At 33.0% G+C, this 23,711-nt stretch overlaps 1 protein-coding gene across 3 annotated transcripts in view; it reads left to right on the forward strand.

Annotated features, from left to right (window-relative positions):
- Positions 1–23,711, forward strand: part of LOC123552335 (ras-related and estrogen-regulated growth inhibitor-like) — a 65,139-nt gene that overhangs the window by 35,957 nt on the left and 5,471 nt on the right. The window contains exon 1 of one of the 3 annotated variants that reach the window (XM_045341919.2): positions 1,313–1,831. The exons of the other annotated variants lie outside the window; for them this stretch is intronic. Within the exon in view, the coding sequence (XP_045197854.1) occupies positions 1,696–1,831 (136 nt within the window). The 5' untranslated portion in view covers positions 1,313–1,695. Of the gene's footprint in view, positions 1–1,312; positions 1,832–23,711 lie in introns of those variants that run through there. 3 annotated transcript variants of the gene reach the window in all.

Raw genomic sequence — 23,711 nt, forward strand, 5'->3', positions numbered from 1 at the left:
GAGTCTCCAGAGAGCTGCCCCAACGTGGTTATCTTCACAGATGCTCTGTCAGTTCTCCAAGCACTGGAAAATTCCAAACAGCCATCCATCTCCAGGGAACTTTTCAGCCTATGCAAAACAAGAGGTGTGTCCCTACCATGGATACCTGCACACTGTGGTGTACCTGGAAATGAGAATGCAGACAGATTAGCCAAACTTGGAGCTACAGATAACCAGCCACAAAATGTCATTACTCACGAGGAGAAGGTGACAATGATTAAAGCACTGACAAAGCCAAGGCAAATCAAGAATGACTACCACCTACTAGACAGATGGGAACAAGTCATCATCTTTAGGCTTTGCACAGGACATAACTGGTTAAATGCCCATATGTGCACAAAGCTTAAATATCTCCTTCTCCGCTGTGCCCCTGTGGCCTGGAACAGCAAACTGCTGAGCACATTCTGCAGAGATTTCCACGTCTGGAGAACCAAAGGAAAGGAAAATTGTGTGGCCAAACATCACCCCAGTGAGTATCAAAGTGCATGGCAATATGGAGGACCTGAAGAAGACGGCATCCTTCACTGCTTGATCAGGGGTGACGGTGTAGGCGATGAACGCCAAGAAGAAGAAGATGAGCAAAGGTTACTTTGAAGGAAACAAGTGTGTACCAGGAGCAGTCATTTAATTCCAGAACTGTTCCTTCTAAAGTAGATCTAATTAAAGTACGCTAAAAATATTTGCATATACATGTAATAACACGTGCACAACGAGCATAAATTTTAGAAAATTTATTATTATATGAAAAGGGGTTATAAATTAGGTTTGTATTTATTCGGTTCGTTTTCAGTGTCTTTATCTCTTGTTTTGATTATGTATTGTACGTTTTTATGCCCCCACCCACCAGATTCATTCAGTATTGTAGGAGTTCTGGCCCCTGACCTGGGAAAAAATTGTCATTTTAATGTCATGTAGTGGCGGCATCTGTGTCTCATGGACACATTTCTAGTTGTTAATCATTTTCCGCATCTAAAGGATTATGGTTTGAGGCAGCCATTTTTTTTAACGTGTATTGTCCTATTGGATATGAAGCCTTGTTTTGTGATATAAGTTATTAGTAAAAAAAAGTGGAAGTGAGTTTAGTTAAAACAGGTTAAAGTTACAAGTTCGTGTGTAATTTATATCTAATGCATAACCTGTTATTAACCTTAGAAGATTCCTTTTTTATGTACTAAACAAACATACTATAAAACATGAGAAGCGAGTCTGTAAAATGACAACATGGAACCATCATAGGTATGCTCGATCTATTCAGAGTTTCATTCTCCTAACAATCGCCGTTGCTCAGTACGTTTTTGATATATGCGTGGGCTGTTATGCTATCTTCGATTGTGTTTGTAACTAGGTTTAGTATGTGTTAACAAAGAAGCGGGAGCAACACATTGATACAAGAAATAATAGATATCAAAGTTAAGTGTTGTCGAATTAGCGACATAACATGTATTGAAATACAAAACATGAACAGAAAACTCTCAAAATGGAAAAGTATATTTAATAGGTACAATTCTATTTTTGTATGTAGACAAGAATTATGATTCCAGGAACATATCTAAAGTGACTATCGGAAAATCTGTTAACTATATTATAGTGTTACGGATAGTTCACATATTATCGAAGATAAAACGTTATATAGAAAATATTTTAAATTGTAATGAAATGAGTGCTGGAGCAGCAGGGACTCTTGGGAGTGAGAATTCCGTAGGTGGTGGAAAACCATACCTGAGAAGGAAAAAATCTTCTCTGGGAGAAACTAAAATTGCTGTGCTCGGAGCTGAAGGTGTCGGCAAAAGCGGTAAGCCATAATTTCTTTGTTATAAGTTCACAACTGCTTAAGAAGAAAGAAAAAAAGGACTCGTATAGAATAAATTCCAAGCTGTTGCCTAGGTGTAAATTTTGAAATGTATAATGTAATAAATGCTGATTATGAATAGGAAAAAATGTATGTTATTATATCTCAAGTAAGCACTGGATATAGAAGTTTCTTAGACCAACAAGGATTAATTTTGAATACTACATTTTGAACACTATCAATTAGTTTGATAATTGTTATGAGGCTATCCATATCACTAACATTATATCTGGTGCGAAACCATGTTCATACGAAATGAGGAGGAATTTAAAGTACATGGTACATCTATATTTAACATAATTACAGATGTCGGAAGATAACTGGTTGAGCAAACATTCTACAGACATTTTACTTGTTAGTTGCTGGATTCTTTTCAAATTATCTTAATGTAACTCGAAATAGACATAAATAACATGTCTTGAGAGCAAGGTCATAGATGCGTTTAATAAATTGCAAATTATATAAAAACAGTCAAATATAGAGCTAATGTCAATAACTGATGCCGACATAGACATATTGTGTAACTCAGTCAATATTACAAACGGCTTCTAGATATTACACTAGATAACGCTGTTACTGATTGTTCTGTCTTGGCAGTTATGTGGAACTGTCACATATCATATATTCATATCAGTCTTTTCATTCATGTATGTATATAGTTATATGGGTCGAATACACTTTTTTAGTATCATTATTAAAGAACTGGATGACTTAAATAAGTATTAACTACGATGAAAAAAACAACTCGCAAAATTCGATGTTTTCAACTAATGTATCAAAACCTAATTTCTAGACAGACAAAATACGTGTCAAGCGTAATTCTCTCTCTAGAATGATTTTTAACTGTGTGATCATGTCTTTTGTTGATAAAAAAAATCGTTCAACACAAGATTACAATCAATTTCACTATTCATAATTCTATTCGAGGCTTCAACAAAAAATCCTTTATGACATATGAAGTATGAAAACTGAAGAATGTGGAAAATACCGACTTTTGAAATGTTTTACCTGAATGTAATACAGTTAAAGATCATACCGTATTTCTGAAAGACGCAGATATTACTTATTTACACGCAGATGTAACTAAACTAAACTAAACTAAACAACAAATATAAAATTCTGTTGGCGCAGTTTAGAGAATGTCGCTACTCTGATTAAAAGTAAATGCTAAAGGGATTTTGAACTGGGACCAAACTAGTGTAGTTAGTTTGAAAATGGACCATTCTAAAACTTAAGAAATTTTGACGCAATTTTTGATAAACGGAAAGGGTGTATTTTATGTACTCGTCGCAATTACTGTATGAAAACGATATACATACAGTGATCTAACTGAGATCAATTTAAGAGAAAGTAAATAGCAAACCTCGTATGCATGTAAATGATTCGAATAACTTAATTGATGAAAGTATAGTTTTAAAATAAAATAGGTACACTACAAAACCTATGAGGTCGGTAGTACAAGTGTTCTCAATGACGATTCTACATGAGACAAAGTATCTGAAGTAATGTGTTTCCAAACTTTGATTTAAATTGGGGTAGGATTCATACATCATGTCATCCCCACATAAAACAATTCTGATTTGTTTGAGTCATGACCAACAACATAATATAAATATTTAAGTGTTAACAGTAAACACTACTCCCCCTCTTTTTAAAATTTTATATACATTGACGCATCATGATTATTTTCTGTACAAGTTATTGTTTTTCTTTTTCAGTCTTTTTCAGTTTATAATATTTCTCTTAGTTGCTGGTCTTTTCAATGAGGTTTGGTTTCATTCATATTTTATTATTACTAATTACTGTTTGACATATATGTTTTATGCTATGCACTGTTTGTTTAGCAGAGTCAAGATGATAAATTCGAAGTCACATCTATGTTATAGGATTAATGTATCGCAAACCAATTTGTAGACCTTACCTGCTTTAAAAACTAACCCTGATGTGTACATTTGTTTGACTATCAGTTCAGATAAGTGCAAGTTTTAGGTATAAATCGCTTGCAAAAACAATTGCATAACATGATCATGAATCGTCTTTTAAGATTAAATTGATGCATTCTTGAACATCTCCAACGTGCACTTTATGCTTTTTTGTCAAACATTGTAGATTTTTAGAAGAAAAACTCAAAGATATCTGTTCTTATCCCTAAAACAATGTTTACGTAGGTCGAAGAAAGAATTCAGCATCTGGCTAGTACATTTTCAGAGCTGGGTATGTCAAACAATATAAGTAAAATGAAGTTGCATGCCATTCCGGTACATATGTGTTGATTTAAGTGAAAATGTAAGCAATTATATCTAGCATGATAAAAATCACAATATTACTTTGATCCGTTTTATGCGTTCTATGTCACAAAAGGCTCGAAATATTATGTAACATATCATTATACGTTTTGTAAAACTCGGGATGAATTCGGTTCATGTAGGTACAAAATGTCAAATATAGGTTTAAAATTACTTTTCTTTCATCCGAAAACTAGAAAATAAAACTTAAAAGACATTCTTCTCAGTATAAGCTAACAAAATAGCTTCGTTAATAAAGGATTCGGCATAAATGTATAACTGCATGGGTAAATTTAAACAATGGTGTTCTCCACACCGAATTTATGGACACTTGAAGGCAAAATTGTTTAGCTTGTAAATACTTCCAGACTAAGTGTTCTTAGGTAATTACTCAACACTGTTCGATACTCATCTCTTTGCTAGCCTTTTACAAGAAAAGATCAAAGGAATATACATGACCGAAGTGTTCTAATGTTTCGTTCTGTATATCTGTATAATTGCAAAACAATAATAAATGTAGTTCTATTCACTGACCCGCCAGCTTAGCTCAGTAGGTAAGAGCGTTGGTCTACGGGTCGCGGGGTCGTGAGTTCGAGCCCTGGACGAGACGTATGTTCTCCGTGACGATTTGATAAAAGACATTGTGTCTGAAATCATTCTTCCTCCACCTCTGATTCATGTGGGGAAGTTGGCAGTTACTTGCGGAGAACAGGTTTGTACTGGTACAGAATCCAGGAACACTGGTTCGGTTAACTGCCGGCCGTTACATAACTGGAATACTGTTGAAAAACGGCGTTAAACCCAGAACAAAAGTTCTATTCATTATAGAGAGACAGATAGTCTGCCAGAATTGAAATCATTATAACCTATCGAATGAAATGTTCATCAATTTAAATGCTCGGAGTGACAAAGTACGAGAAGTAAGTTTCATCTTAACTGTCTAAAATATTTTAAATGCTCTTCTTCTAAGTTTTAATATAATCGATTCAAATTATTATGTATGAGAGAATAATAAACAACAATATGTTATCATGTAATATTTCTCTAAAATGCGTTATTTAGTCATTTAGTTTTTTGTACCTTTTTTCTGATAATATAGGAAACATGAAAGTTTGTGAGCAGTAAATGATAAGCATGCTTTCACGTAGCCTGAAAGTCTTGATGAATTCTAAATTTTTAGCGAGATCTTGCCTAATTGGCTGGTACGTTTTCTTATAAATCATACAGATGCACTTCACGTATGTTAGGAATATAAATCATGAATTGTTAAGTATTAACAAATGTGTTAGAACAAAAGTTGGACTTAATCCCTCGTCATAAATAAACATTCTCTTACTTCTTTGCCTTGAATTGAATATGGTTTCGATAAAAAACGAATAGTCACGTAAAAGGTCCTATAGTACCAAACGAATGACAAAATAAACACGGGAGGTACACCCCTAGACAGCATATTGGAACAGTCAGTTGCAAAAGATCTGTTCTGGGTGGTGGGAAAAGGATAACATTTGCAAGGTTTAAACTGGTTGTGTACTTAAAATACAAATCAAATATGATTGATCGAAAATGTTAAATGTAAAGATTTTGGTTGGGACATGCGTTGAATCGCACATTTTTCATATTAGTTTGTGAAAACACAAATAAATAAATAACTTTATCCCGTTGTTCCAGATCAGGTACAAGTTAGATGCGGAGAAAAACGATTGCAAAACTTATACCGAATCGTAAATCAATATTTACGACGTAAACATATCTAAAGTACACTTAATGCTCTATATTCAAGGCATTGTTTCTTCATAGAGAAATACCCATCAAATACCTTCTTTTATCAGCAAATCGATGTTTACATAAACCATCATCAGACAATACAGGCAATAATTACATTTTTAAGTCGTTACTTTATCTCCGTAAAACAGTTGAGATTCCACTTTCGTCTGGTAGAGCATATTGTCAGTTCATTTACTGCGACTAAGTTCTTACTTAATTATATCCAAGAATACTATTTAATATACTAATCTTCTGCAGGATAATCCTTTTATCAGAAATATATATGAGCCGTGCCATGAGAAAACCAACATAGTGGGTATACGACCAGCATGGATCCAGACCAGCCTGCGCATCCGCGCAGTCTGGTCAGGATCCATGCTGTTCGCTTTTAAAGCCTATTGGAATTGGAGAAACTGTTAGCGAACAGCATGGATCCTGACCAGACTGCGCGGATGCGCAGGCTGGTCTGGATCCATGCTGGTCGCATACCCACTATGTTGGTTTTCCCATGGCACGGCTCATATGTATTTTAGTCTAGCATGAAGAAACAGTATATGTTAAACGTTATAATAAAATATGTTATCACCACAGTTTAGCTCTTGTATGAATTATCACCATTATTTAGCACTTGCATGGATACTATAAACATGATAAACTACATAATATGTAATTCAATTTATGTATTTTATACATGATACAAAAATCATTGACATTTTAATGTTTTTAATCATTGTCATTGATGTCGTATAATTTACCGTAAGAATAGAAACTTACTGGACAACCCTTTTACAACTGTTTGTAAATATTCTATAATAGTAATAATAATAATAATAATAATATTATTATTATTTTTACTATTATTATTATTACGTTATTGACGTTACATTTACTCCTACGATCTGCACATGCAGTGAAACCTGTTTTGTATGTTTGTTGCTGAACAGAACCTGAATAAACCGAATATGTAATCTAGATGGACCGCTTTTACTTTCTTAGTTTTCCACTGATATATAATAACTATGTATTATATATAGAGAGAAAATGTAGCTTCTCTGGTCCTAATCAGTTAAAAAGACGAAAATGTCACTGCTGATTTGTGAGACATGAAAACAGAGATTTGAGTACATATGCAAATGTAGAACCAATGCGAATATGTAGTATAGTTCAGGTGTGTATATAAACCAGCGTCGAAACAAATCTTATTAGGTTAGCGGACTTGTTGTGAAATGTACGCGCTCGTCTGTACTGCTATGCGGTTTGATATATTGGGATGGTGATAAGTTCGTATAAATTCTCTCTACATAGGCATTGGAACTAAAAATACAAACTTCAAGTAGGCACTATTTATTTTAGATATATGTGTAGCTAACTGCTTCAAAGTACGCATATCATTTTCTGAAAAAGAGTTATTTGAGCTAAAAAAAAAGATCCTGAGTAAAATATTTGGAAAAATGGAGACAACTCCGCTAAAACTTTATTGTAAGCTTAGGTGTCTATGTACATAGTATCTCATGCAAGTCATGCACTTTTTAACTCTATGCACGAAAACATCATGCATAATTACTGTAAAGGTCAGCAATTTGAAAATAAAATATGTAAAGATCAAATCATTAAATGCCCTGGGGGAATATGTGACATTTTTGTTGTGAAATTTGTCAACAAACAGATGATTTTTTTAATGTTAAAACCAACAGAATTTCTTAATGTAAAATATGTTGAGAAAGCTATTGCTGGAAAAAGGATGATCTCTGCTACCCATATATATGCGTCAACGTATGGGAAAAATAACTAGAAATATGAGAAAATCAAAGAAAACAATTTCAGGGCTGTTGGAAGCATGACTGTGTTATCCTGAATTGTAGGTAACATAGATAGCTTACTTTTCCATTGCAATGATATTACATGGACAGGATTATGATTGACAAACGGTGTTCACTCAACAATTTCACTTTAAAAACAGATTGTTTTCCTTGCGTAAAGCGGGCTTAGGGGAAGTCTCTACTCTACTTGTATGATAGCTGATACTGACTCCTTATGAAATTTTCAGTTGAACGCTTCAACAGCGTATCTACGCTCAGCTAAATTGAACAATTGAAATATGTTGGAAAATACAAACTAAAAGCTGCACTTCCTTTAAACATTAAACATAACAATTTCGAGATTGTTCCTATTTTCAGTCATTGTAATCTCACACTGTACACTGGTCATGGGTTTGAATATATGATTCACATTATTGAAACTGTCATTAAATCCATTTTTATTTCCTCCCTTTATGGCTCTGAAAGTTTAAGTTTATGCGCAGCATTTGTAGTAGTACTTTTCTAATAATATCGTTATGTATAATCTACATTTATACAGCTGCTTTATCTCTTTAATATAAATGATAAACCTAAATAACGAGTGTTTATCTCCACCTTAGTTATCTAGCTATTTTAATTGTTCAATGCAAATCATATTAGTTCATCGTGCACCATACAGCTTCCTGTGAATTATCTGAAACTGCAGCAGTACTGCCATTTTCCATTATGTAAATATGTCAAAACTGATTATGATTTATTATATATAAAACATTTTCAGCTTTTCTGTCACATTCCACAAATTTATACGTGGGTTGCGAAAAATGCTTAAAGTAAGTTTCAAAGCCGATAGAACTAACTTGCAGTTTTGGAATTCGGGTGTTTATGTCAAGAAATTTTGAGTTTCTGTAAAAATGCAATGAAAAAGAATGAAAAATACTTCTGATATAGGAAATATCAACGGAAATTAAAGAAACCATAGATAAATGAAATGAAATACAAGTAAGGATTCCCATCCCGCAAAGTACTTACACAAGGTTTGCTAATATTTTCAGTACTATACCCCAACGATAACTTGGTATTTACAAACATGACTATAAATAGATTAAAATGGAACATAGGGAATTCAACATTTTTCAAACATGTTACAATCTAAATATTTCTAGATTTTGTACCAATTACAAATTAACTCAGTGGTAAAGCATACTGTCCATGTTCAACAGATCTTTTTCCATGTGGGTTCGAAACTCAGCATCGACATTTAATTTTTATTTCACTTTTGCATAAAAATTAAGATTCCTTCATGAGCTCTGTGACAACAAGACAGAGAGGTATCTAAAGGCGATATGGCAGACCAGAATAGTTTATCAAATATCTAAGATGATATTGATCAAATGCATGCACTTAAGCAATGCAAATAATGAACATGCTATTATATAAAGACATATATACAAATACAAACCATCAAAGAAACAAACAAAAATACGGAAGCAAAAATGAAGACGAATAGAAAAAACAAAAGGAAAATCTGAAAAAAAAAATATCCTCATGAGGATTCGAACCCACAAAACGATTTGCTTATATCCAATTGGTGTCTGCATTTTACCCAACTGAGCTATGTTGCCATTTACTTAGTAGCTATTCAAAATGAAAGAAATACTAATATTAAAAATTTTGCTTGTCAAGTAATGTGCAAGCATTATGAATTGTTATTTCATCAGTTATCATGAATTAGACTCGTCCTCGCGTTTCGGCGGGAATCACGTTATCATTGGGGATTAGTATATCTCTTTTCCTACCTTGCCATATTACAATATTTTTATGACCTAGTTAAAACAACATACAAATGAACTACAAGTACTAGATAGAGATTGGCAGGGGTGAGCTCGGTTAAACATGATTATCCGGGAATTTTCCTAATCCTTATTGAATTGCGGAATGACTTCACGTCTTACTGCAAATCTTCAAAATACAATCAACGTGTTACAGCTGAATCTTAGCAAAATTTAACAATAGCGCGAGACATAACACATTTTTAGAGACAATCAAATATTTACAATATTGTGTAAGTGTTTAAGGCGTCATAGAGTATCAAAGTACTTAAGTTCAGTGGCTTAACAATCAAATGAATTAGGGAAGTGTTTGAACTTCAACAATTTCAGGGATTTTAACAATCAAACCTTGATACTCATTGCAAAATCGACAAATTGTTGAAAAAGCTGATTAGCTTAATACGTCGAGATTTAAGTAAATGACGTCATATTATAAATAAGCGCAAAATGCATACATGAAGTTGATTTGTTTTTAAATTTTTACATATTTACGTTTACTTTGATAATAATTTGTCATAATGTAATAAAAAAAAATAAATAAAAAAAAATAAACCAGTTTGGAAAAAATCGTAATTCATTTGATTTAGTCCATAGTGCTTATTTGCTACCGAGTACTTATTCAGAGTCCAAGAACGTTCGACAGACATACTGACGGACAGTGTGAGAAAAATGACTATCCCTCGATTATAAAACCGATTTATGAGACATGGAGGGATATTGAATAAAGTTAACACTATTGCTAATACCATGCAAACTAAAGTCAATGCCAAATCTATAAACTTTGAGTTTTATAAAGATGTTTCACAAAAAGCAGTAACGGGCAGTGTATTTAATGTTCAAAGCTTGAACTGAGTTTGTTTCATTCGCGAAATACTGAAATACTATCTATATATTTTATGCTATTTCCAGCACATTCGAGAGTTGCAAACAACAAAACTTGCATACTCTCAGGTTAATTAGAAGTTAATTGGATATCCTAAAGTAATGAGAAAGAGGGATAGTAATGTTTTGCCACATTATTGCTGTGCGTAAGTAATTAGGATCTTAACACTGTAATAAAAAGCTCATTCTTGTGTTATGGTATTCCTTATAACTAATTACGGGTTGTTTTTCCTGTTTGCTTTTGAGGATACTTACTTTGTGATACTTATTTTTGCATAACGTAATGAAAATATATTATTGAAAGTGAATATATACGAAAATAACTACAGCGACAAAGATCCGAACGCCACGTTCCAAGAAATCATCCACCCTAACACAAAAGCTACGTCAGTGTATGAATGTATGTATGCACATACGCACGCACACACGCACACGCATGCGTGTTTGTGTTTGTGTGTGTGCGTACTTATGTGCGTAAATACATGCGTACGTAGTTCGTATGTATGTATGTATATATGTATGTGTGTATTTATGTATATATGTATGTAAAAACGATACACATGTACATAAAAATATAGACAAAGTGACAAAAAAGACAGACAACAAGAACAAATACAACAAGAACACACCTTACACGTGATGCCTTGGAACTGTCAGTTGCAAAACACCACTTTGAGACTTAAACCAGTTAATTTGACACAAATTCTCACTGTAAAGAGAGACAATTAACAAAAAAAACAGATACTCTAGCAACATCATGATCCTCTTGTTTATCTTTCAGCATTTTTATACTTAAGCAATATTATCATATGCATTTAACAGGGTTATCGTTCTGAAACTGTCCATAATGTTTGCCTGATAGTCTGGTATGTCTCTGCAGCAGCAACAGTCTTGAAATTACAAAATCTCGGTAAATGTGTAGAGCATTTGATAATCATATTCGTTATTAATTTGAAGACAAGTTTGAATTATATCTCTGGAACATGTTTAGAGTAAACACAATGGTAAAAACTCATTTTCCCCCGTAGAATTTCTCATTATCAAACTTTCAGCAGCAAACTGAGGGGTATATGTATATTGAGATACTTTGGCATGAATCATGGAATGAAAAGTGCGAACAACTGAATAAAAACAACTGAGGTGATACATCATGATCTATCAATGCCAACAAAAACTTCGTTGAATATATTCCTCATATAACCTGAAAGCTGTTAAAGTGCATATATACTTGATGAATAATTTGTGAAAATCATCTGAGCCTGGAGCATACTAAGAGAGTAAAAAAAAACCTTTTTGCAGGTGGACGTTTCAAGTAGACCTTATCTGTACACAAATAAGAAGAGCAATAAGTAAACTCAATATGTAATGATATAGACACTGATATCTCATGATTATTCATCTAGTTACCAAATCCATAATTCAAAACTGATTTTCCATAAAGGGTAGAATTAAGTTCGTTCTTAATTTAGATTATTCAATAGCCAGCAAGATATCAAAATGGCTAGAAAGTAAACAGTTCATGTGTTATACATGCAAATACTGCTGTTTGATTAGGGTTTCCATGAATGCATGCATGCATTTCCACTACCGTCCATGAACAGGCTCAATCAAACCGATCCTGCAATATTTTCGTTTTTGTTGTGTTGAGCGACCTGTGGAGTTTCCACTTTTTCTATTGGTATTATGCAAAACGATATCACCTTTTTAAAAAGTACTTAACTTAGTATTCACCTCTAAGCATAATATATTATACATCTCAAATATTGGTACATTGATGCATAAGCGTAATCATTAGTTATGTCACCTATTTTTATTGTTAAAATCATCTATACACTTGTTCTAGACTTGATGGTTCAATTTTTTAGTTCATGAATACAGGTTTCAGCGTCATGTATTTGTTTATATCATTATAATGTATGCCTAGGGTGATGAATAATAAAAATATTTGCTGTTGAGATAACTTAACCTATTTAATTGTTTAAATGAGTTAGGTTCCTTAAATAAATAAAAGCGGTTTGAACTTCTTTTGACTTTTAATATTTAATGCATTTTTGCTATAAGGTGAATATCTCAAAACAGTTTGTTATTTTAATCAGAATGAAGCATTGTTAGATCTAAGAGATCAGCAATAGAGATTAAAGTCAGTTTGAAACATGATTTTTCATCATATAGCACGTACGGTGCCAATTCTGGAAAGACAAAGATTTCAAGATTTCCAAATTATACCCAGAACAAGTGAATCATTTCCTTACAGCCTTATTATTTTCGTGGAAGTATATCATAGTATTTCCCTGTCTGACGCGTTCAGTGTAGATATAGGACACATAACCAATATAATGGATGTTTCTCACTAGGTACAGAAGAAGCTTGTATTACAAAATGCAATATGGCTATCATTTTAGTTCCCCTTTGCTTGAAGATGTTAAAGCACATCAAAATTTAAGATTCAATTAACTTTGTGATTTATCCAATTACTTTGTCACATATATTTTCTTTCATACAATACAACAGGCTGCGAGGCATTCTTTCAAACCTATATTTCGATACCCTGGAAGCATAGTAAACAAACAAAAGTTTGTTTATGTGAGGTAATAAAGTGTATAACACCTATCACACTGCCCATAGCTCCTATTTAACGGCATTCTTATCATAATAGGACACTGATGGAGCCTTCGGACCCAATAAATCTGTAGGCAGATCTTTTGGAAGCATATATTGATTGAAAAAAATATATCCATTTTTCTTCACAACAAATACCCCTGACTGTGAGGTTCAATCCTACAAGACTAAAAAGTTCACAAAGTGCCAAAGTAATCTTTTTTGCTTAAACCTGCACTATTGCGAAATAATGGAAATTAATTTGTAATTTCACCTGTAATGACAAGTCTGAGACAGACAGATAAATTATTCACACTTTTTCTAATAGCTTTCTGTCTGAAGATGAAGTCCATTTATCTGCCTTTTAAAATAGTTTTCTCGCTTGTTAAAACAAATAAATCACACAGTTGATGTACATGTACACATATATTAAACAAGGTCCCTGGTAATGATATGTATATCAATTAGGAAAACCTGGATTTTGACATAACATCTTTATTTATACTCAAAACTAAGTTTTACCCATGGGTCTTAAGTTTTATGTTTTAAGTTTTCTCCATCCCTATTAAAGCTATTGCTTTAAAACTTGCAACACTTGTTTACCATCGATAGCTGACTCTGTAGAGCAAGACACATAACTTCATCCTGCTTTTTGCAACAATTATGGCCCTTTTTGACTTGGAAAATATCAGATTTCTTGGTTAAGTTTTATGTTTAGGTAAACTTTTCTCCTAAACTATCAAAGCTATTGCTTTGAAACTTGCAACACTTGTTCACCATCAAAAGCTGACTCTGTACAGCAAGAAACATTACTTCATCCTGCTTTTTGCAAGAATTATGGCCCTTTTGGACTTAGAAAATATCAAATTTCTTCGTTAAGTTTTGCGTCTAGGTAAACTTTTTTCCTTATCTGCCAAAGCCATTGTTTTAAAACTTGAGCAGTTATTCGCTATTAAAAGCTGACTCTGCACAGCTAGTACCATAACTCTACATTGCTCTTTGCATGTATTATGGCCCCTTTTGGACTTAGAAAATCATGTGTAGGACAATATTTCTATTATACAGAGACGTCTGCACCCGCAAGGCAGTGCTCTTGTTTTAAAATGGGAATGACTAGTATTTAGTGGTAGTTGAGAAAGATATCCTTTCTAAATAATTTCCAGTCAAATGAATAAATAAATTCGGTGCTTTTGTTGTGAGTTTTCTGCTTTTAGTGAACGCATAATATTAAATCCTATTAAATAATATAGCTTTGGCCTCACTTGATATAACATGTAGTAAATTTTGTGTAATATTTATTACATACTATATCCCTCTTGTTATTCAGATTCCGGATTAAATGTATAAATACATAAGTATGTATGCCTTCATGTATACATATATGTACATATAGGTAAAGTGGTTTTTAATATTCTTTAACAAGATTGAATTATTATTATTTTAAATGTGTTGTAATTATTGAAAACTGTGATAGTACATTATATTATGTTTTAGTAGTCTCTTATAACTTTACTAAAGAGTGGCAAAGTAGATGTATATATAGAATTTTATCATGTCTTTAATATTGATTTGTGTACTTTGATGAGACTTTAATAAACAATAAAACATATGACTGATAGAAATTGTTAAGTGTAAAGATTTTGGTTGGGACATGCGTTGAATCGCACATATTTCATACTAGTTTGTAAAAATACAAATAAATTAATAACTTTAGACCGTTGTTCCAGATGATGATAAATTGATAAGTTAGATGTGAAGAAAAGCGATTGCATAACTTATACCGAATCGTAAATCAATATTTACGACGTAAACATATCTAACGTAGGCATTGTTACTCCATAGAGAAATACCCGTCAATTACCTTCTTTTATCAGCAAATAAATGTTTACATAAACCATCATCAGACAATACAGGCACTGATTACATTTTGAAGTCGTTACTTTATCACCGTAAAACAGTTGAGATTCCACTTCCGTCTGGTAGAGCATAATGTCAATTCATTTACTACGACTAGGTTACTACTTAATTATTTCTAATGTTGGTAAACTTTGTGGTCCAACCCTTTTGTATTATCACACTATTGTAAAATTTACCGAATGTATTTTGATCTACTATAATATTATTTGTCTTGATGTACTGTTAGTTTGCTGTTGTATATATCCGTACTGTATATTTATGTCTTGATGTACATTTACTGTAATGTCTTGTGTGATAATTGCAATAGAATATGATTAAACCAAAACAAACTTAATTATATCCAAGAAGACTATTCAATATAGTAATCTTCTGCAGGATAATCCTTTTACAAGAACAGCTTTATCAGAAATATGTATTTGAGTCTAAAGAATAATATATGTTAAATGTTATAATAAAATATGTTATCGCCACAGTTTAGCTCTTGTATGTATTATCACTCAGCTACAGTGGAGACTTTCATTTAAAGGGATTCACTTAATTGAACAATTGAAATATGTTGGAAAATACACACTGACAGTTGCACTTATTTTAAACATAAAACTTATTAATTTCGTGATTGTTCATATTTTCAGTCATTGTTTCTCATATATTGATCATGGGTTTGAATAGATTATTCACATAGTTTAAACTATCATTAAATCCATTTATTATTTCCACCCTATATGGCTCTGAAAGTTTAAGTTGATGCGCAGCATTCAAAGTAGTACTTTTTCTAAGCATGTCGTTATGCATAATCTACATATACACAACTGCTTAAAGGTGTTTTTCTTCCTACCTTAGTTTATGCTAGCTTATTTTAATGTTACAAATGCAAATCATATTGTTCATCGGATGCACCATACATGCTTCTCTTGATTTCTGAAACTGCAAGCAGTACCTGCCATTTTCCATTATGTAAATTTGTCAAAACTGATTATGATTTATTACATATAAAACATTTTCAGCTTTTCTGTCACATACCACAAATCTTTACGTGGGTTGCGAAAAATGCTTAAAGTAAGTTTCAAAGCCGATAGAACTAACTTGCAGTTGCAGTTTTGGAATTCGGGTGTTTATGTCAAGAAATTGTGAGTTTCTGTAAAAATGCAATGAAAAAGAATGAAAAATGCTTCTGATATAGGAAATATCAACGGAATTTAAAGAAACCATAGATAAATGAAATGAAATACAAGTAAAGATTCCCATCCCGCATAGTACTTACACAAGGTGTGCTAATATTTTCAGTATAATTATCTCCTTTCCTACCTTGCAATACTGCAATATGACCTAGCTAAAACAACATACAAATAAACTACAGATACTAGATAGAGACTGACAGGGTGAGCTCGGGTTAACATGATTATCCAGGAATTTTCTAATCCATATTGAATGGCGGAATGATTTCACGTCTTACTGAAAATCTTCATTATACATTCAACGTGTTACAGCTGAATCTTTAAATTAATCAATAGCGCGAGACATAACACATTTCTTTTGAACAGAACAGAACAGAACATCTCGTTTATTCTCTCAATACATGTACACACATGCAAATATGAGGAATTTACAATAGACAATATGATCTATTACGAGGCTACCATATATAAACACATCAAAGTACAGTATATCAGTTATAAACAATTAATATTAAACACATGGTATATGCACAATTCGTATTAATAGAAATAATAATCTGTAAATATGGAGAAAAGATTACATTCTAATTTCTAGAAACAATCAAATATTTACATTACTGTGTAAGTGCTTAAGGCATCGTAGAGTATCAAAGTACTTAAGTCAGCGGCTAAACAATCAAATGAATTAGCGGGGTAATTTAACTTCAACAATTTCAGGGATTTTAACAATCAAACCTTGATACTCATTGTAAAGTCAACAAACCGTGGAAAACGCTAATTAGCTAAATACGTTGTTTAACACGTCCTTTTATGAATAGGCGCAAGATGCATACATGAAGTTGATTTGTTTTTGAATTTATATATTTACGTTTATTTTGATAATAATTGGTTATAATTTATCCAGTCATTATTTCATAAACAAATTATTTTTTTGTTATTTTGCTTGTCCTGATAGTTATAAAAAAGAAGGGTTTCTAACAAATTATATCTCCTGACGTTTGAAAAATCTCGTAAAATTAATATTTACGGCCAAGTGTATGTAAAAAAATTCTGATTATTTTCAGTGAGACAGTAAAAGTGTTTTTTGATATTTTCATAAATGAATATGTTATCAACTGAAATATTCGCCGAGTGACATGTGGCTACACTACTCCAATGTGTCGGTAATGTTTATAGTAGAGAATGAATATCATAAAATTAGTGTTTTACGAATTTTACAGGCACATCTTCCGTTCATTTCTTTTCTATTATTTTCAAATAATTGAAGCTAACCTGTGAAAAAGTCTCAGATGTAATACAACATTCTTTCGGCTTCAAGGGGTTCATCAGTATGTAAACATTCAGTGCTGGGTGATTTACATAAATTGGTACTGTTTCCAGCAGTATCGGCCTAGACTGGATGCTGGGGAGATAAATATGACACCTGCCGTGGGCTAGGCTGGAAATAAGTTGTACCATCCATTCCAGATGGGGACATTCATCGACTAATCCTATTAAACAAGAAACTTTACTTTACCTTTACCTTCAATTATATTCTTGCACTTATAACATGTATAAATGTTAGGTTCTGCTCAACCTGGGGCTTCATAGATCCAAAATGACCGAAATAATAATAATAACACTATGGTGGCATATTTCTGCCAACCACATATCTTATTTATGAAGACATTTTTTCTCTAAAAATGTCACATACCCAGTTATTATCTGGCAAGTGGCAAAATTGCTTGTTTTCCACATAATTATGTTAACAGGACAAAACTGCCTGTTAGTGCCCACTTCTGCCATCCACATATTCACATAAATAAGCGGTTATTGTGAAAGTTTTCTTCGTATCAAGGTAATATTCGTACCCAAATTGGCGATTAACTGTTAGACTTTTCGTCGCCTATACGGAACTGTCACGGTATAGAACTTGAATATTGAACCAGGGAGAAAATGTATAGGTGGCCGCATGGCTCAGTCGGTACACCATTGGAACAGTATTCCGAGGCCCCGGGTTCGAGTCCCAGTCTGGCTGCACATTTTTCTCATCCTGTGTTATTTGGCGCCCAACATGGGGCCTTGACGGCATTACACTGGTTAGTCTCCGACGCCTTTAATTGTTTGATTTATAAAGTACCAGCTGAAATTCGAGGACGAATTTTAAAATGGTAGGGAAATATGTCACGGTATAGAACTTGAATATTGAAACGAGGAGAAAATGTGTACGCGGTCGGGTAGCTCAGTCCGTAGATTATCGGAACAGTATTCCGAGGCTCCGTGTTCGAGTCTCGGTATGGCTTCACATTTTTCTCACCCTGTGACAGAATGAATGAGTGTATATACACCTCATCCCCTACTACCACCCCTAATGGTATAGATAGGAATTGGAATGATAAATTTGCATAATTGTTATGCCCCTTTATGTATTTTCATTTATTCCGTAATGATAGGGGACGATTACGGGTTAACGTAAGTGAATATGTGGATGGCAGTAGTGGGCCCTTACAAGCAGTTTTGTCCTGTTAAGATACTTAAGTGAATAACAAGCAGTTTTGTCACTTGCCAGATAATAACTGCATAAGTGACATTTTTACGAAAAATTTCGAGATAAATAAGTGGATATGTGGTTGGCAGAAATATGCCACCATATAATACAGAATCAGAAGGATGACTTTTATATTACTCAGCCGCATGGCTCACATGAGAGTTAAGTAAAGACGTAGAACTTAAACAAGCAACAGTATTATTATTACCTTTATCACGAGTGTTCCCACTTGAGTATGATATATTCTTATACTTGTCTTTGTTCTGATACTACAGCATAAAATAAAAAAAATAAGCAGTTTTGCTATATATTTTTGGTCCATTGTGCATGTTTGCTGACAATTACTAATTCCGAGTCCGAGAGAGTTTGACAGACATACTGTACTGACGGACAGAAAAATATAAATGACTTTACCTCTATCATATAGAGAGACTGAATTAAGTGGACTCACTTGCTAATACCACGCGAACAAAAGGCAATGCCAAATCTATAGAATTTGAATTTTGTAAACTTTAAGATCTTTCACAAAAAGCAATAACGGGTAGTGTACTTAATGTTTAAAAATTAACTGACTTTGTTTCATTCGCGAATACCTGCTGAAATACTTTCTATATCTTTATGCTATTTCGAGCACTTTTGAGCGTTGCAAGAACAAAACTTGCAAACTCTCAGGTTAATTAGAAGTTAATTGGTTATCCCAAAGTAATGAGAAAGAGGGATAGTAATGTTTTGCCACATTATTGCTTTGCGTAAGTAATTAGGATCTTAACACTGTAATAAAACGCTCATTCCTGTGTTATGGTATACATTCTAACTAATTACGGGCTGTTTTTCCTGTTTGCTTTTGAGGATACTTACTTTGTGATACTTATTTTGCATAACGTAATGAAAATATATTATTGAAAGTGAATATACGGAAATAACTACAGCGACAAAGATCCGAACGCCACGTCCCAAGAAATCATCCTCCCTAACACAAAACCCTACGTCAGTGTATGAATGTGTTTGTATGTATGCATGCACATACGCACGCACACACTCATCATGCACGCACGCACGCACGCACAAACGCACGTGCAATACACGCACGTATGCAGTTGGTAAAAACTCCTGTTCCTCCGGAGAATTTCTCATTATCAAACTTTCAGCAGGTACCTGAGGGGTATATATTGAGATACTTGGCATGAATCAGAGAATGAAAAGTGCTAACAACTGAATAAAAACAACTGAGGTGATACATCATGATCTATCAATTCCAACAATGTCAAAGTGCATACACACTTGATGAATTATTTGTGAAAAACAACTGAGCCTAGAGCATACTAAGAGAGTCGAAAAGTCCTTTTTGCAGGTGAATGTTTCAAGTAGATCTTCTTTGTACACAGATAAGAAGAGCAATAAGTAAAACTACTGTAATTTACCATATGTGATGATATAGATACTGATACATCATGATTACTTCATCTAGTTACCAAATCCATAATTTAAAATAAATGGTAGAATTAAGTTTGTTCTGAATTTTAATTATTATTATTATTATTAATTATTCAAAATAACCGGTAAGATATCAAAAACAGTTCTTGTGTTATACAAGCAAATACTGCTTTTTGATAAGGGTTTGTATTATGCAAGGGAATATCACTCTTTTTAAAAGTACTTAAATCAGTAGTCACCGCTAAGCACAATATATTATACATCCCAAGTATTGGTACATTCAGGTACAAGTGTAACCATTAGTCATGTCACCTGTTTTATTGTTAAAATTGTCTATATATTTGTTTTAGACTTTGTGATTCAAATTTTTAGATTATGAATACAGATTTCAGCTTCATGTATTTGTTTATACCATTATAATGTATGCCTATGATGATGAATAATAAAATGCTGTGTTGGGGTTGGGTGGGTGAGGGGGCTGGAGATAAATTTACCTATTACATTTAAAAAAAAATTATGCCAATTAAATAAATAAAAGCAGTTTGAACTTCCTTTTTAATATCTAATGCATTTTTGTTATTAGGTGAATATCTCACAAATGCTAGTTATTTTAATCAGAAAGAAGCATTTTTAGATCCAAAAGAGATTGGCAATAGGGGTTGTATTATGCAAGAGAATATCACTCTTTTTAAAAGTACTTAAATCAGTACTCAGTTTGAAACATGAATTTTCATCATATAGCACGTACGGTGCCAGATTCTGGAAAGACAATGATTTCCAAATTATACCAGAACAAGTGAATCATTTCCTTACAGCCTTATTATCTCGAGGAAGTATATCATAGTATGTCCCTGTCTTAGATATAGGACACATAATCATAGCCTGGCTCCCTGGCTGCATGGTTATTTTTTTATATAAATACTGCAAGCAAAATAAGAAAATCTTTAGCCTCTAAAATAGCACATTTTATCTGATGGCTGAACCTATGTTCGGAGCCAGGGGCAATAAAAAAAGTCAATGTAGAAACAACCTGCTGGAGTTACTTCCCTCTTAATGAATTAACATATATATGTAGAACAAACATAGGGACGGGAGCAAATCTAACATAATCAATAAAGAGGGTGTTTCGCACTAGGTACACAACTGTACATTCAAACAAGCTTGAGTCACAAAATGCAATATGGCTATTATTTTAGTTCCCCTTTGTTTGAAGATGTTAAAGCGCATCAAGATTTTATATTCAACCAACTTTGTGATTTATCCAATTACTTTGTCACATATATTTTCAAGGCAATTTTTCAAACCTATAGTTAGATACCCTGGATGCATAGTAAACAAATGAAAGTTTGTTTATTTAAGGTAATAAATTGCACCTATCACGCCGCCCCTAGCTCCTATTTAACGGAATTCTTTATCCTTTTAATTAATTAGAGCCCTCGAACCCAGTGAATATGTAGGAAGATCCTCTAGTAGCATATAATATTGATTGAAAAAATATATCCATTTTTCTTCACAACAAATACCTCTGACTGCGAGATTGGATCAATCCTACAAAAAAAAATGTTAACAAAGTACCAAAGTAATCTTTTTGCTGAAACCTGCATTTTGCGAAAAATCGAAATAATGGAAATTAATTTGTAATTTCACCTGTAATGACAAGTCCGTGACAGACAGATAAATTACTCACACTTTTTCAGAACATGAAATCCATTTATCTGCCTTTTAAAATAGTTTCTCGCTTGTTAACGCGCGAGTATAATTTAAGGTAACAAATGGATTTCAGAGGCATCGCAATTGATTATACCTTCCTAAACATGTTAGTTGTTTCATTTCTTTTGTTTGTTGTATTGTATAACATAATTTGCAAAACGTGAACAATATTTAGATACCTGAGCCAATTTTGATTTCTGTTATATAGTGCTTCAGAAAACACTTTTTTCTTAATTCAAAGGAAAACTTCCGAATATGCCAAAACGGTCCCAGAAGAACGTAAAAAGTCATGGGGTAAGAATTTGATTAAATTTAAGCCATTTTTGTCCAGCAAAAACATAGAAACATGGTAGTTGCTGATAGAATACTTTTGATAATTAGTTATTTATATACTTTTTAGAAAGGAATTGGCGGCGAATAGTACTACAGCAAATTATAACAAATGTTTATTATCACTTCACCCTCTTTTCTGTCGCTGCCTTATCATCTTACATATCTTTGGTGTAATAATTGCATGGGAACATCCAAAAATGTATTAAGCATTTTGGTGTCATTTTTTACAAAGTTATTTTTCTTGGTTACATTCTGTGCTTCCAAAGGATCTTCTTATACATGATGTCAACTTTGACAACGCAGCATAGCGAATGTATTAAATCTCCCCCTACTTCAATTATTATATTTTCTGACCGATTTAATTGTCTGTATAATAAAGTTCCTCTTAAGCTGAACCTGGGAGAGGGGAAGGGGAGCGTGATGTTTGTTGAACATTTCCTTGCCTCACACAAAAAGACGTAATCCATCTATTTCTACTGAGTCTATTGTTATTTGCTTGGTGTATTCTATGCTTCTAGAAGTTCTAGAAGATTTATTTTTATAGATATTATTTTATGTCTTACCTGAAAATGATCGCGGGAGGTGGCATTAAAAAAGAAAGATTTCTTAATGTTTTAATATTAACTTATACAACATACAATGTTTAAGCATCTGTCTTCGAAAGTACTGCAATACAGCTGAAACCCTGTAGCAGAATTTCCAAGGGATCGACCGTTCACTTCGAGATAACCGAAATTTGACTTAAACGACTTAAAATGATATTTTGTGCACGTTTTTGTCAGGACGGGACTTGAAAATGTCTTCGAGATGGCCGGAATTTTGAGATAAGCGAGCTCGAGATATCGAGTTTCAACTGTAATATGCAACAAAAGTTTTTTGGAATGATATGTAACTATTTACCCAACTGCTTGGACGAAACCATTTCCGACCACATGATATGAATATATACCGTTTCGTAAAACAGCTCTTACTGACAATAAACAATTCTAAATAATCATTGGATGAAAGTGTTCATGTAGAAGGATAGTGCATAAATGTCTAAAAACCACAATTAAAAGGTTTTCAGAAAAGAATACATATTGAACATAAACTGGAATAAGCCAAACAAACTTTTATGCAAAGAATATAGAAATGAATAAATGAGCAATAAAAACTGATAAAAATAAAGTATACGCGATGTGACATCAGCTTGGTCATTCTACAAAGGTATTCAGATGGTATTTGGCTTGACAAGTTTGATGACATATTTGAAGACTCTGTTAATCAGGAAGTACACCTCGTTAATATAGCTAGACAGTTAGTTTAGATATACTTCTAACTTTTGCAGTTTGTTTGGGACTTAATACTCTCCTCCCTATACATGGTTAATACTTAATTATTACAAAATATGAATGAAAGTAGATCTAGCATACGTGGAAATGTTCTGGTAACCAGGATCTTTGTGCTGCACAATTATATATACTTATGATGACGCTTGCATTGATCAAGGGAGATCTTGATTTGGCATGCACGTGGGCAATTCCATGTAACGGGTGCTGTTTTGTTTAACCATAATTATATATCTGCTAAA

Source organism: Mercenaria mercenaria, chromosome 4, assembly GCF_021730395.1.
Source record: "Mercenaria mercenaria strain notata chromosome 4, MADL_Memer_1, whole genome shotgun sequence".
Classification (NCBI taxonomy): Eukaryota; Metazoa; Mollusca; class Bivalvia; order Venerida; family Veneridae; genus Mercenaria; species Mercenaria mercenaria.